The sequence below is a fragment of the Diuraphis noxia genome, unplaced genomic scaffold (assembly GCF_037042655.1).
Source record: "Diuraphis noxia isolate RWA-SAM2 unplaced genomic scaffold, SU_Dnox_SAM2 contig0005, whole genome shotgun sequence".
NCBI classification, from domain to species: Eukaryota; Metazoa; Arthropoda; class Insecta; order Hemiptera; family Aphididae; genus Diuraphis; species Diuraphis noxia.
In genome coordinates this window covers 27,380,145-27,398,237 of record NW_028301715.1, presented here as the reverse complement: position 1 = coordinate 27,398,237, position 18,093 = coordinate 27,380,145, and the positions used below count along the sequence as shown (strand labels likewise).

At 26.2% G+C, this 18,093-nt stretch overlaps 1 protein-coding gene across 2 annotated transcripts in view; it reads right to left on the bottom strand.

Moving 5' to 3' along the window:
- LOC107163163 (uncharacterized) overlaps window positions 1-18,093 on the bottom strand; it is a 186,949-nt gene that overhangs the window by 165,477 nt on the left and 3,379 nt on the right. For both annotated transcript variants that reach the window (XM_089228037.1, XM_089228038.1), the window contains exon 2: window positions 2,624-2,668. In XM_089228037.1, coding sequence (XP_089084163.1) covers window positions 2,624-2,668 — 45 coding nt within the window. The remainder of the gene's footprint in view (window positions 1-2,623; window positions 2,669-18,093) is intronic.

Genomic DNA, 18,093 nt, shown 5'->3' with positions numbered 1-18,093 from the left:
AATTTTAACGAGACTGCCAACTGGCAACTGAGTATCAGCCAAATAATTGAATATTTTTAGTATCAATAATTGATAAATAAATTAAATTAACAGTAAATAATAATAAAATTGCAATGTACATAAATATCTATAAATGTAATTTAAAACTGTGATTTTTCTCTTTTTTTCTCCTCTCTATAGATTTTAAAACATATATTATAATATACAAATGTAATGATAACGGCCTTAGTAGTCGAAGCAGTAATTATTATAATGTCAAGACCAATTAAAATATTATATATTTTATAGGTAGTATATACCTTTTACTATATTATCACTTATAATTGTACATTGATCCATTCGCTATATTAAATATGAACGATATAATATATAAATAAACATCACTCGTGGTACACATACTTACATTTCAAAAGTGTTATTACTGGTTAAACTTTTTTTTTTAAATTGTTTCATGCCAAGAGTAAGTTTATAATTACTTGTTGCATGTGCCATGTATAGGTAAAATAAACATGTCTTTTCTGAGGTCACAAACCAAAGGAACGAATCAAAGGACGTTTGTGTTCATAATAAAACAGCACTAAAGAACTCAATTATTATTATCACTCAAACAATTATTTTTTTTTTTTTACTAGTTTAAATTTCAGAGAAATGCCTTTTTACTTCTCTATTCAGTTTATTTAGTTCTATAAAAAAACAACAGTTTTAGAAACTATGAATTTATAAATAATATATTATGTTTTAAAAAAATGTTCTTAGTTATATTTGATGAGATTATAAAATTTTTGTATTTTTGTATGTATTATTAACGAAACAACTACTGCAGAAATAACAACGTTGTTAAGTAAAAGGTATGTTTAAACGTAAAAAGGTACAAATATAACACTCTACTAAGTATTATTTAAATTCTTATTCACCTATTTTTTACAATATTTTTTAAATAATATATCTTGATTTTCTTTAAAAAATTTAATTAGCACTAATAAAATATTATCATTATTAACTTTAGAAATAAATGACAATAGAATTAAGTAGGAAACTATACATTTTTTAAATTCTAGGTTCAAATTATGATTATTATTATTGTCATTGAAAGACAACACACGGTCGACGCCTTGATCTTTAACTCTAATATTAGCAGGAGGTGGCATATAATAAATTGATTTTATGAATATAATTCAGATATCAATTTTACATAATTTATTCAATTTCGTTCTTAAACAAAACGTGCTTAGCAATTTTTTATTTATATACAATAAATTATTTTAAACTATTAATTATTAGAAATCTACTTATAGGTATAAATATAAAAGTGGAAAGATCTATCGACTCATTTTTAAAGCAGACACCTATACTTCTTTACTTCAAGTTGATGATAGATAAAGGAAATTATTTTAAATACATACCTACAACCTACCTACATATGTGCAGTGTGTACAATTTATGATAATGATGTATTAATTATAGTTATTTAAATGAATCAAGTTGTTTAAGTATATATAATCATACTCCAGAGTTCATTGTTAAACTGAAGTTTAATAAATGATAATATAATCAACAACCGTGTATATATAATATATAGGTTTTTTGCACTAATGTGTTTGCAAAGTATGGATTTTCGAATTTCCCCAGCTTCGCGCGTACAACAGATACTATACACTATATATATACACTTTGTCTTTTGTCTCAAGCTATTTTCCATACCCCCTGCACTGTGTACGTCCGTATCAGAAATGTGCGCATTCAATTATTATTTACGATACGGGAAAACTTTTGTTCACGTACAAACCTCCTTCAATTCGTTTACGGTTCTGCCACAGATTCGAGAACACTCGTCGTGTATCGAGTTATAGTTACAAATAACTTAAAATATTTTTATATAATATAAAAATTCGGTATTTCAGTGTGGTTAAAATTTCACGTTACAAACGGTCCAATATTACCACTATTTATATAGCACTGCATATTTTTGAATGGTAGTCGTATACCTATATGCATATTGAATAAGTATATAAGCATAATATTATTATCGCATCAAAATTCACATTTGGTGACGACTATTATTTATATGCTATTATTTTCACGCGTATGCTCTCATCCGTTGAATGATTAGATAACCAGACACCTGTGTGCTTTTTATATTTTCAAGTCTATCACTGAGATTACATGTAGGTACATGGATAGTATGATATATGTATATACATACATATTAGGTAAATATTAACATTATTGCACATGCTGCAGACGAAGGCATAGCAAATAAAGTGATCGACAAATGTTTCAAGAGTGCCACTGTAAAAAATACTTTATTACATATATCAAAAAAAAAAAAAAAAAAAAAAAAACCTAACATAATAATGCATATGTATAGGTATGATTTATCCACACAAATTCTTACCTAAATAGAATAATAGTTTACGAGTAATACAAAATATAAGAATAATAATAATTAATGTTTTTCTGAGCAATGCATTATTAATAATATTTAGCTCAATATTTATGAGTTTATGACGTCAAAAATAAGTTAAACAAATTGTTTTATATAATATACAAATATTATAAAATACACTCCATGCTATTGTTTCGTTCACGGATTTTATGACTTAACATAATAATCATGGCTTACCTTTGGCTTGTGCAAGGATTTCATTATAGCCGAATTTCCTTTGCCCTGAAATCACACAAAAAAAAAAAAATGATTTTAATTAAATGGTTATATTATGTTATAGGAATATAATATCTGATATTTAGATAGTGAAAAAAATATCAATATTATCACTTATTTCGCTATTTTATAAAATATTAATTAAAAAACCACTAGAGCTTTATCACATAATAGGTATTATCTGTATTACATATTTACATAATAATAAAAATTGTAAAATCGTTGATCTGATAAAATGAATATTATTTTTTTAAACTATACAATACACTATAGTGTACATTAAAAAAAATGTATAGTAGTTAACCAATATTTTATAAGTACTCCTTGTCATGGTGCAAACATTTGACTTTGTAATATCGTTATTGCTGTATAATACAAAATGCTTCCCATATCAGTAAACATAACGTGCTATAGTATCTATAAACATAAAACCTTTAATTGGCTGTCAAGAATTCTTCATATTCTCTTAACAATACATTTTTTTTAATAATATTTTAGAACAACATTTAAATTGGATGCACCTGCAGGTGGCTGGTAAATATTGACATATATGTCATAATATACCTATGTATATTCAATATTTTTATTTTATGTACTATCATAGAATTGTCTAGATTTTGTAATCAATATAATATGTATACCGTATACCTACTATATAACTTCAAACCTGTAATATACATTTTATTGATTCCTATTGTTCAATACAAAAATAATAAAATATGACGAAATAATTGTGCAATTAAACACACAAATAGTAATATAAATTACAATAAATTTTTGTTTAGAATGAATTTATCAGCCAATACCTAACAAGTACGAAGGAGTATTATTTTGATGTATATACATTATATTTAGAAATAAAACAATTGTTTTACACATTTCTCAAAAAACTTATTTTCACGAATATTTTTATACATTTTATTTAAATTTACTAATTTATATTAATACAATAAATTTTACTATACTTTAAACTCGATAAATATTTTGTTTCTGTATATATAATATATATACATAAGAATAAAAACTGTTTTAACTTATTTTAACGAATGGTTCAGGATTTTCCAGTTCTAGCGGTTTACCTTTTTTATTCCCAGTAACTCAATATTTCCTTCACAGATAAATTACAATCCTTCTTTTCATAATTTATCACTAAATATGCTTTGCTATGATTAACGCTTTGCCATTACATTTTTCTTTAAACCATTAAAACATTTTTAATCGTTTCAGACTTTCAATCTCACCTCCTAACAATTTACTCCAACCCCATTAACTACACCGCCGTGTTCCTACAAAAAACTTTCTGTATTAAACTCCCATTTCACATAATGGTGACCTAAAAAAGAAAAGTGGTTTTAATGGTCACGTCGGCATGGTTACGAATTTCGATAGAAATGAGATCGCCTTGCATCATATCATACTGCATGCAGAAAGTCGTGTGTATATATACCGCGTACCTGTTCTTCCTTCTGCTGACTGTGTCCTCACTCAAATGCTTCGTGGAACGTCCAGTAGCCCAAATGGCCATTAATCCTAATACTGACCAATGTTCTTACCTATCAGTGGCGTACCCAGGATTTTCGAATGGGGGGGGCTAAATCTATTTCGGTATTCGGTACCATAATAAACACAACGTTTATGCTTTGCTTATACTAGGTCATTGTTACTAAAGATAATACGTTGTATTCAATACCGTTTTTTAGAAATATCATAGTTTGTACTTTGTCTTTTTTAATATAAAATGTATTCCAAAACATGGCCAATGGGAGGGGCTGAAGCCCCCTAAGCCCCCCCCCTGGGTACGCCACTGTTACCTATCATATAGGGTATCGCCACAATTTATTATCGCTCTGCTAGAAGCCAGATTCTGTCTTAAAAAATACCCTATCATAAGCTTCTCTAATCGCTTGACTTTATAGGTACGTAATACGTACTACGTATCTTGGTCATATAATCGATTGCCTGATGACTCCTACTGGTGAAAGGAGATACTATAGTATCTATCATAACTCCCACATGTTTCCTCTTCACATTTAACATAAAGGAGACCTGTTATCCCTTAGTGGTTTCATCTTTACAATGATTTGGCATACTTATACTACTATTCAATTTACAGCTTTAATCACTAGATAGTTCAATTAATTGGATTTGTTTTAACATTATTTTATAATAAAATAATTTTTCCAATCCTTAGTAATTAAACACAATTTTAATGCTGTTATAGCAAGCAAAATATTTTTTTAACATATTTCATCAAACAGTTATGATGTATGATAAAATTTAATATATTAATTTGTTCAGCAATCAAATCTTTTTTATACTAAAAATAGCCTTATAGTACTTTTATTGATTTATTGTTCCCAGAAAAATATAATATAATCACATTCCAGCATACATAAATTAATTCATATAATTAACATTTTAATTATAAGCTTTTGATTGATCTTTCAGTTACTTCAAATTTTAATATTGTTTAAAATGCATTATATTTTTTAATACTATATTGTATATTTGGTTGTGTTTTAACTTTTTAAGCTATAATTGGAAACTTCAACTAACACAATTTTTCAAATATATTTAAAATATTTACTATAGGTTATTGTTATTCATAAAAATTAATATGCCTTTTTGTGTGTGTGCGTGTGCGTTACAATTATAATTAATTTGTATATTCTGAATGTGAAGTTACTAGCCTGTAAATGGGGGTGAAGAATATTTTAATTTCATATTTGTTTAGCTAATCTAATCACTTTAGGCATACCAGCCTGCCAAGTGACAATACAATATATGCAGTCTAGATTTCGTTGGTATTTGATCAAAACAGATGCTTGAGACACATTTAATACATCAATCCGATAAGAAGCTTTTGTGTTTATAATTAACTCATGTAGAGTTATATAAAGTAGTTATATAGTTATATTAACATCTATATAATATTACAGTATTCGTCTAGTTAATATCTATACTCCAAATTGTATATATATATTATATTCATATTTAATTTATTTGGTAATTTAATTTATTTTCATTTCACAAATCCAAATAAATATGCTCACAAAAAAAAAGGGTAAACTATCTGCACCACACGATTAAGCTGTTTCCGTTTTTCATTTGTACATAGTTTCCGGAATTAATTCCGTATGAAATAAAATAATTACGAATGTATGTTTACAACGATTCAGTTTATCGTAAAATTGTGATCTGTGTTCAGCTGCGGTATAAACTAATTTATCGTATGCCAAGCATCGAACATACATTTTTATTAATGTCTATACCATTCGATATACGCACAAAACCACAATTTTATTACTACATGATATTTATATTATTTAAAATTTATTTTAGGATTGGAAATTTAATGTTAAATTACTTGAAATAAAAAAAAATAGTGCAACGAAGAATGAAAAAAGCGGGAAAATGGATGTCACTCTGCTGTACAGTAGGTTACAAGTGGGTTACTGTAATGGATGGAATTAAATTTGAATCCAATGATATTAGGTATATCATTGTATACGAAAAACGATTCTGAGCGAAGACGGTTTATCTGTCTAGGATATATTATTATAGATTATTAAAAATTTTCAAATTTTAGATTTAATAAACAATTTTTTTATGAATTTCTAGCTTAAAATAATTTGCGAAATTTTCGTGATTTTTACGTATGTTGTTAAAATTCAAAATTTGAACGCTTGTAAAAAAAATTGTGACTATATATATCTTTTATTTTTCCCCTGCTATTGTAAAAATATGTTAGGAGTCTTGTATTTAATTTTCAAATCTTAGATTAAAAAAGAAAAACTTTTATGAATTTTCTAGCTTAAAATAATTTGCGTATTTTCATGATTTTTACGTATGTTGTCAAAATTAAAATTTGATTGCTTGTAAAAAAAAATTGTGACAATGTATTTCTTTTATTTTTCAACTGCTATTGTAAAAATAAGTTAAGAGCCTTGTATTAAATTTTCAAGCTTTTCTACCCAACAAATACATTTTTATCGATATTAATTTTTAAAAAAAACTAATAATGATCGAAAATTTCAAATGCCTATAAATGGTTCAACTTAAGTCGAAAATTTTTGAAAATTGCATGGTGGATAGAATATATTTATATAAACATTCGGTTAAAATTTCATGTATCTATGGTCATAATAATAAATAATAATAATAATAATGGTCATAATAATAACATATATAAATTGCTAATTTTTTTTTCTCTACTACAATTAATTCGGGTCTGAAAGGGTTAAACATCAAAAACCAAAACCGATTTTGTCGAAAACTGATTGTGCGTAAAATTTCCCGTTTTTCCCTTAATTTTTAGTTTGTTTTTCTCGATTATTTAGACAAGTATTAAGAATTTTTTACTTTTGACCCCCCAAAGTACCAACTAGATTCACTTTCTGATCGAACGAAGTACTAAAGTCAATAATCGAAGCACTTTTATTGCCCCAAATCGTGATGACACACAAAAAAAAATTAAAATCGCTCCGCTCAGAATCTAAAATGTGACGAAAATTTGTACTTAATATACCTATACGTACAATATGTGCATCCATAACAATTGGTTATGGTTAATAAACATACTTGTTTAAATAGATATAAGATCTTTTCAAATAAATGAACAATGCAAACTATTTAAATATTTATTTTTTTAATTTCTCAGAGAGTTTTAAAATATATTAATGTTTTTCTAATATTTTCATAAAAATTTAAAAAAGTTAATATCAAAGTTGGTTAGGTATAATAATTATATGATTCTACCTTCTGAGTTTTAAAATGTAATATAATTATACGATACGTATATTTTATACAGAAAATAAATACGATTTTTTTTTCTCAAAAAATTGTATTGTAACTTAAATTTAAATTATTATTTAGAAGTCAACCACTCGAGCAAATATATATTTTAACACGCCACAGACGAAAGAACAAATGTATCAGAAAAACCGAAATAGAACTTTTTTCGTGAAAAAATACGTGAATGGAATATATTTAATTTAACATCTTTTCACTAGATTTTTCAAGGAAAAGGGAAGATTAAAGTTTTAATATAGCTTTGTGGGCAACTTTTAATTTTTTCGCTCAAAAATTGTTTGCACTTTGATAAATAATTTGTATTCGAGTTTAAAAATTGCTATATACCGTCTTGAATATTATATAAACAGAATAAAATAATAATAGCAAGTAAACGCCGATAAAACTATATCATTTTGTTTACGTTTAATGATGCGATCAAAAATGTAAAAACAAAAACTAGTGCAAATAATAATTTTTTAACGAGTTTGCAAGGCGCGCAGTGGTTCGGTTATTCAAAAACTGCATACGATATTATATCAACAATTATGCCACTCCTATAGTGTGTAATACTAATAATATACCACCAGCGTTCGTTGTAAATATTGTACACAATGATTATATGAATTTGCAATGTTTCTATTAGTTTTGTGAATCTGTACACTACAGCGGCGTGTGTTATATTATCATTATGTACAATATTAGGTATACTGCTATAATGCGTCTTCGTTTTCCCAGTATCTCTGTCTTACACATACACACACACACACACACACCTAACCTAAACTGACACACAACGCCACGTAAAGCGAACTTGAAAAATAATTATTATTATTAAGTTTATTGTACGGTGTGTATGATTCGTGCGTGCCGCAACGTCCGAGAAATCATTGTTAGGGACAAACACAACACACACATACACATGCGATGGTTTACCGACAAATGTGCAGCCGATTATAATCTACCTACATACCGGGTCAATAATGCACGACATTTCAAAAAATGGGATCGTAAAGTGTGGTGACTATAGATACTAAAGTGATGCTTACTTTTCACCACCACCAACCGCATCATCCATGAAAATAATTTTAAAAACTTCCCTGAAAAAGTGAAAAGTATTATATTGTGAAAACAAATACCTACACATTTTAGGCCGAGTTTAACCGAAGAAAAATTATGTCTCGTCAGCACTAGATGATCACGCGATCATTACTGCATCAAAATATACCACGCCTAAGTAACTAAACCCGACCTTACCCGAGCTCAGCGATATTATGTACCGTTTACGTATATTATGTGCCTACTTATATAATATAATATATTATGTATGTATAGTAAACCATTACTTGTGATATACTTTTATGCACAGATATTACCTACATTAACATTATCCTTATCGTATTTTTAATCACTCATATAATATATAAAGATAAACGGTAAATGCGAGTATTGCGAGTAGACGGAGTTTAGCATACCTACTATATTACATTATAAACTGCATACATTTCCTCTACAAAAAAAAAAAAAAAAATTCGTTATTAACAATGTGTTTCTCGTTCTCCTATAACGGAGAAAACTCTCGCGTTATACTAATAAGTAGGTAATAAGTTATTATGTGGACACTGGACAACCTTTTTTAATTCTTGAATAAAAAACTCAAGATAAAAGAATTTTGCAAATTAAAAAGAATATCCAACAGGATTTTTATATTATTATATTATTATTTGGTTCGTAAAAAATTGGTAACCCCAAACTTTTACCATGAAACTGTAAACAATTTAATGCGTCTTTTTCTTTTAGATGAAAAATGTCTATAAAATGTAACAAAATATGAATTGAATAGCGGAATTAGTCACTGGACATACGCTGAGTTGTAGTACTATAGGAGTACTATGCCGGCAAAAGTAGGTATATTTTTTTTTTTTTTTTTTTTTTCTTTATTATTATTACATACACAATCTGTACCTCGTGGGTACAATAAGAGTATTAGCTAAAATATAAAAACAATACATGAATATCTTGATAAAAGCAGCCACCCATTGATGACACTTATAAATTGAAGTTATACATTAAGTTTTCTCATAGATACATCTATGTTTATTGATTGCTTTTTTTTTTTTTTCTTTTAAATTATGATATTAAGTCAGCATATCTCTGCACCAGTTGCGTTTTAATCGCCTAGGAGGATTTCCCGGAATAGCATATGATGAGAGTGTTTTGACTAAAGGATTTGAGTGAGTTGCAAGCCTAAAAGTAGGTATATAAGAAAAATATGAAAACGAAAACAATGGCCCATCCTTCCGCGGCTCAGTAAATATGAATATTATAGGACATCGGTACTATGGGATAAAATAATAAATGCGAGATGCAACCTACGTTTAACTCATGTACATTTATTTTTGTGCTGTAAATCAGCTATCAGTAAATAGTAATCGCATTGAACAGCAACATCAGCTATCCATATCCATACAAGTAGGTACTTTATATTATGTATATAGGTAGGTACAAACGCAAAGTAGAATAAAAGTGAATTGAGAGTTTTAAATCACAATTTATTATTTGATATTATATTTAATTTCAAAGAATATTCGATAAACTATAGACTTATAAAGAGGTACAACTAAAAAGTTGAAAAATGAGTTATTTTACAGGAGGTTCATTTAGGTACATTCATTGATGTTAAATATTTCTACTCTAAATTTCCACCACGTAGTACTCACTACTCACCTCAGTTAAATAAACTATACAAAAAATATATGATTTACTGTTCATTAATAATTATTATTAAAAAATAACTTTAAAAAAAGTATATCGTCAAAAAGTTTTAATTAGGTATTTGATATAATGGTTTGTAAATGTATCTGAAATGTATTTAAAGCTATAATTATAACTTATAATAATAAATTATGCAGCTTAAAAATATTTTTGGTGTTATAAAACAATTATTTCTAATTATACTATAATATTATGATATATAATCTATTAATCTATATTATCTAGTTTAATCTACTCAATAAAAACTATAATTAGGTAATGTATTTTTTGAAACCTTCATTAATTATATTAATAATTTATTGATTTCAAGATAATTGGATAATAACATGTAATTCCATTTTAAAATGTACATTCATTTAATTTTCTATCAATTATATATCATTCTTTAGGTTCTTTAGGTTAGATAAGTTAAACAAATAGACGGATTCAGTTATTTTTAATTGGCATTCCTATATATACCTACGTATAGTATTATATAGCTAAACATAATTCGAACAGTTTAAAATTTTGAATATAATTTTATAAAATCTAAAAACGTATGCAATTTAAAGTTTCTATAGTACTAGTTATGACATATATAAAAGTAATTTTAGTTACACGTATAATATTATTATAGTCCAGTAGATCCACATAGAAGCTCTCATCGCTATTTGTATCGACGAATCTGCTTACATTTTTACACCTATCAGCCACCATCTTTTCTTAAATATAAAAAGTAAATTTAACTAATAATCATACTTATTGGCCTCAAAAGAAAATATTTTTTACCACTACTGATGCTGCTATATTGATTAGAAAGGAATTATTCAGTCTTAACCACAGGTGTGTGATTTTTTTTTAATAATTTAATCAATGTTTGATAAATAAAAGCTTTGGTATAAGTATATTCCATCTATCACATACCTATTTATATTTTCCTAACTTAGTGTAGTAAATACGATTAAACTATTAAACATGAAACCAAAACACAACAAATTCATGAATTTTTTTTAATATTGCCTATGGTGAAGACAGTGGTTATTAGCCATAAATACATATATGTATATGACACATAATATACAATGTATAGTATAAACTATGTTTAATGTGTTTAAATGTATAAACTATTTCTTCGTTTGTTAGCAGATGAAATTTAATGAAGACATAGTAAACTAAATTTAAAGTTACTTATGTGAATTCACAGTTCTCATTACAGCGCGTAAAGCAATACACTACATCTGTACATGCTAGTTTCAAAATACTAAATAGTTTCGATTTTGTTCAATACCAATATCCAATAATGTGAGTAAAATCTACGTATATAGTAGTGTAGTGACAAATATATATTATTAATTTAAAGATCAAATAGAACATGGGTAAATGAGTAGATTACATAGGCAGCAATTAAAGCAAACAAATAATAACATAATATTATAAGTGGTAGGTATTGGGTAATTAATTATATTTAATTATATAAGTATATTAGCATAATATTGACTCAAGTTATATTCGTACCTATACAATACACATTAAAAAAAATATAATACGAATAGAATTAAATTAAATTAAATTTACGGTGATCCGGTGATGTATAGTATAGTATGGAATAATTTATAAATTATTTATTCTTTTAGCTTTTGCTGTTTTTAATGTATAGATGTATGTTTATTAAAATATATAAAATATATGAAATATAGTACCTGATTATGTGAAAGTTATAAAAAAATATATGTGAATATAAATATGCCATATATAAACTACTGAAAATCTCTAATATCACATTTTTTCTCTCCTAATCCCAAACGCATCGATTATAAAATAAAATATTGTAGCTATATATTATATAAACGAAATCGTTGACAATATTTTACAAAAATAAATATGAGTATACAAAAATTGTACGTATTAATTTTTGCTAAAACCAAATAGATCATATGATATATGTATTTTATTTATTTATAGTAATATTTATATTTATAAAACTTAAATAAATGATAAACTAAAATTTAATAAGTTATAAGTATATTTATACCGTAAACATATTCTATAATATATTGTTATCACATAGAAATAATTTTAATATAATATAAGTATTTAGGTTACAATTAATGTAATCCTTATAGACACTTTGTAAAAAAAAAAAAAAACAATATTAAAATTTTCTACATTGAGAAAAGATTAGGAATTTAAAATTTATATTATAACATAATAGACACTATTTATATCAGCTATATAAATAGTATCATACATGAACACTTTATAATTTTATATTTCTAACCATGGTTCGTTTTTACACGTATTCCTCTATTCTCAAAGCCACTTGGGCCAGGTCGTGAAGGGTTGTTATTACGAAAATCGAATTACGGGAAACATAAAAATAATGAACGTATATCAAACTGCACGAGATTTCCAACTTTATGTCTACGTAAGCTATAAGTGCTGCAATTTGTGCAATGAAAATAAATTACTTAAGACTTTCATTCAAAAAATAATATAAAACAAACTCAAATAAAAAAAAATTCAAAATAGTTTGTAAATGTTTAATAATATATAACTTCTAACTTAATTTGCTTTTGGTGCAAATTGCAAATTATGAGTAAGCATGCAGTCAACATAATACATCATAATAAATCAAGATCTTGCCCTTTAATATCGGATAAATTTGGATTTAAATCAAAAACGTTTAGGTAAAAAATAATAAAACATACAAAAATACGATAATCACTTTTTTGGTTTCTTTATACAGTTATATAGGCGATAGTTGATACATGAATGATACATGTTGATACTTTACCTATAGTACAGTTTATCGCTATTATATATAGAAAATACAACACAACCTTAAAATACTATACTTATTCCAGCGTCCCAACTCCCAATTCATGTCATGCTTAGGTTGTTTCCGAATTTATCGCGATTTCTATATTTTAAATTCTCAATAATATCAATACCAATAACCAAATATTATGCGAAATTATTAAAATTGTTAATTTTATAAAAAATATTATTCATCATTTTCTTTTACCTTACCATAATATGATTTTATATAACTATATTTACTATTTATTTAACTAAAAGTTAGTAAGCTAACGAGTAGTATGAACTACTAGTGTGAAGTTTAATTTTGGGATTAGGCTATAACTAAATACTGAATGCATTTAATTTTAAACTCGTAAATTACCAAGAAGTTGCGTGGTTAAGAGATGTACTTTCTTGAAACATTTCATATTATAATATATTTCAAGAATATAAGGAGTCTAGTTTCATATTGTAATTGATTTGACTATCTTTTATCTCTTTATTTGTAAATGAAAATTTAATTTTCTTTGTATATAACCTATTGAAAACTCAAAATATCTTGCTTAAATTAAATGGTTTTCCAATAAAAAATTACCAACAGAAATTATATTATTAGATATAATTAAATTCCAAAATAGTTTAAGTTTTTCTCATAAATATTTAAAATATATATACATATTCTTATAAAATTAATAATCAATTATATATTGAAATAATATTATTCCACGATTAAAAACCGTTCAAAAATAAATATAATGAAATTAATCTTAAAGTAAAAATAAAATAGCAATAAACTAAATATGTGCCAGCAGTTAAAGTTAAACATAATATACAAACAAAATAGTTTGTTTATTGGTATTTAAATATAGTTCATAATTAAATTTTTTTTTAAATAAAGTATAAAATGTCATTATTCCCATAAGTATAATTCTTACAGATTATACAGATATAAAAATAAAAGATGAAATTCTAGAAGTTATATATCTATCTTAAGTCTATGCACTTATCTTATAAAGAATACAGGTATTTTTCACGTTAAAGTTTCATATGAATGAACTCCAAGAACTTTGCGAAGTACAGGTGTATAAAGATAATAAAGTAAGTAGTGGTTCATTAGATTATTTATTGTTCAACACTCGTCAACATACATCAATCTTTCTCGACATAAATAAATAATGATGTGTTTTGTTTGTTTTTAAAGGAAAAATATTTTCCAAGAGAAAATTTAGAAAATACTTTATAAGTTAGCCATGTATATAACACACGTTGATGAATCGTGCACCCAAAACCAACAATATTGTAGCATAGGTATGAGATTTAATCCATTGAAAAAGGTATTATAAGATAGCTATTTAATAACTTACAATAAATAATATATGTCCGTAGATATACACAAGATATTCGGTGCGAAATACAAAAATTCAAAGTTTAACTTTGTAATCATACTTTTAAAAGACTATTCCATCATAAAGCTGTCACATCCTCATAAGACTTTTTTTTTAATCGCAACAGGTGTCTATTATGTTACACATTTTAAACTTCAAAAATCTGAAATTGCTTCTCCTGAATAATAATCTATAAACCAAAAAAGCGGGTAAATGAATGTTGCTCTGCTGTACAGTATGTTACAAGTGAGTTACTGAAATGGATGTTATTAAATTTAAATTCAATGATATACTCGTAAATCGTAATATCATTGTATAAGAAAAATGATTCTGGGAGGAGACGGTTTGTTAGTTTAGGATATTTTATACTATATCAATTATGTTGTTGTTATTTAAAAAAAAAAAATGTAGGTATGTCTAAAATAAATTCTTTTTTTTTGGATGTATTATGTATACCTGACTCACTCAGTCATTCATAGTATATACAATATACTATAAAGTATTAGTATAAATCAATAACGACATTAACTATAACAATTAGAATATAAATTATATTCTAGAAATTTCAAGTACTCGCAAATAATAATTCCCAGCAAAGTGTCACCAAAGGGTGATTTCTTAATTCAAAATATTCATGTTACTATATTATAATACCTACACATACTCGTTACTTATTGTACTACGGTGTACAGATTGTGTACATAAAATTGTAAAATAAAAAAAAATATAGCATCAATATATAGATAACTAAAATTGTTATTCCTGGTTGTTATAATATGTAATCTTGTCCAAATTTGAACTTAACTATAAAAATAATTGTGCTTATATATTATAGTTTTTAGATTTTTTTGTTATAGAATTAACCAATTACGAAATCTTGTTTTAAATTGTTATTCCTCACCTATAAAAGTTAAACGTTTTATAAATGTTTAGAAAACTAAATAATTTGTAAATTTTCAATCTAATATATTTTATAAAGTTTGAATTCTTTAAAGGTTATATAAAAAAAACGTGATTATGTATTTTTAATATTTTTCAACTGCTATTATATTAAATTATGGGGAACCTTGTATTCAATTTTCAATATTTGGAAATCTATTTGGAATTTTAAATCTTGACCTCATCAATGCACCAACTAGATTCACTTTCTCACCAGAAAAGCTACACTGAAATTGAAAATCGATGCATTATTTCGACAACTTATCATGTATACAGAAATAAAAAAGATAAAGAAATAAAACACACACCATTGTTTTTTTTTTTTTTTTTTTTTTTTTATAATAAGACATTCCTAGCCTATAAGGCTATCTACATCTATGGATAAATAACATAATTTTTTTTTGACTAATTTTAACATGATATAAGTATTTACAATTACTATTAAGAGCGATAATTACAGTAGTGACTAGTTATTTAATAGCATTATCGAATAAGATCGTGCGGGCGACCGCGTTTTAGTCGTCTTTGAGGTGGTGGACGTATGTGTAAGTTGAAGTGTATTGAGCCAGTTGATTTTTGGAGTGAACTATGGAAATTTTCTGCTAGAGCTTTTAACACATCATTGTAAAATCAATACATTCATAGCTCCTCTCAGATAATAAAACTTATTCATTTAATCATAGATTCATAACAAGAGCATCAAAATAAGCTTATACTGATAATATAACTGATGATGTATTTCAATAAATACAAAAATAAATTGACGGCAAAAAATACAGAACAGAACAAATTGCATGACATAAACCTAATTTCAAACGAGTATTGACATATGTTCAAGCTTGTATTAAAAATTACCTTAATAATATCGATTAATTAAACATAAATAATTACAGATTATTCGGAAAATAATTTATAAAGTTATAATAACTAGTATAATAACTATTATTATAACTAGGTACTCACGTATATATGAATAGCATACATCAGGTACACCTATATCGGTTATACACTTATAGGAGCTGTACCTATCAGATATATTATACCTATATCGATGCAGTACCTATATATACCAACATTGAATAAAAGATCAGGACACAATACAGTAACCTAAAAACACATAATAAATGCTTGTGTTTACAGTTAAAAATTCCATGGATATTATTCAATAGGACGTGACATTTTGTATGAATTAAAAAATAGGGTCGCTTGTAATAAAAAGTTTGTTCCATAATTCTCGTGAAATACTCACTATTTGTCTTTTGCCCACAAACAATTCAAAAAATATAAAACCCATCATGCTCATGTAAAATGTATAAGGAACATACACACATGGTCAGTGTAATAAATATTGTTGGGTACCTACAAAATTATTGAAGTCGTAAAATATCAAAAAGTAATTATTTAAAAAAATAATATTAAATAGGTTTTATTCAGTGTATCAAATTTAAACACGTTTAAGTTCTAAGTACCTATACAACCATAATACAGTTAAAATACTGAATTAGTAAAGGTAGTTTTAGTGGATTCCCCTACCATTTTGTAATCTCTCATCAAATTTACTAATTGTAACCTAATTATCCTGTAAATTCTTATCATCATTATTTATAAATTATAAATCATGTTGACTTCAAAACTAAGATCACGATTATTTTACACTTGTCGAGAACAAACACTAGCTATGTATTAGAATAAAAAAGAAATCCGTCTTAAATCGCATTATTTACATAAGCTGAATATTATAAAATGTGAGTAAAACTTTTTATTCACGCATATAAAAAACCGAAGACGATGTTTGGTGTAAGATTTTGTGCAAAAGCCTACGGTTGTTAAATCTCAAGGATAACGTCATAATATGCTTGTATGTGGAACAAAAAACAAAATATATCATACAACAATTTGTAATGACAGTAAAAGGGTAGTTGGTAGCTATGAATTTTACATTGTTATTAAAATTCAAAAAGCACTATATTATATATTGAGCTTATCAATAATGAACGGAAACAGTCGGCGTACCGACTTGATTATATCGAGTTTAATACGCGGTGGGTATAGGTAATGGGTGTAGTAGTATATGTATAGTCAATATGTGTGCTAATATATTACATTATTATTTATTACGCATATCCGAAATACAGGAATTGAGCAAAATTGTTTTTGATATTAATCGATAATTTATTGAGTGTAATATTATTATAAAATACATTATTATATTTATGCATATATAAACACACTATCGCGATGCGGTATACAGATACTTCATATCCCCATTTATTGATAACTGTACCAATATAATATGTAGGTACCTATACCATGCATATACAATACATAGGTATAGGATTGCCGCAGGCATAACACCACAAGAACCCGCGGATACGTGTTTCCATATTTCGTTTCTGAAGTAAAAAAATCTTTTCAACAGCGGTAAACTTTTTTACGACGCTACTTACCATAATATACGGGAGCGTGTATTGTCGTCACACGCGATGAAGCTTCAGCAGTATGTTTACGGTATAGTCAATTTCTCCTGTGTATATTTATGACATGTTTTATTACTACCTCAATTCATCCTTAATTCGTACTTTAAAACTCTTGAACATCACCGCGGTCCCCGTCCAAAATGTATAATACTGTACCTACGTAAGTATATTATACGTATACGGTTTAGGACGCGAACAGTCTCGTCGAACATTTATTTTAACGTTCACTTAACGGACGGCAATAATTCGATTTTTACAACTTAAAACGTTTCCACCAAGAGTCGAG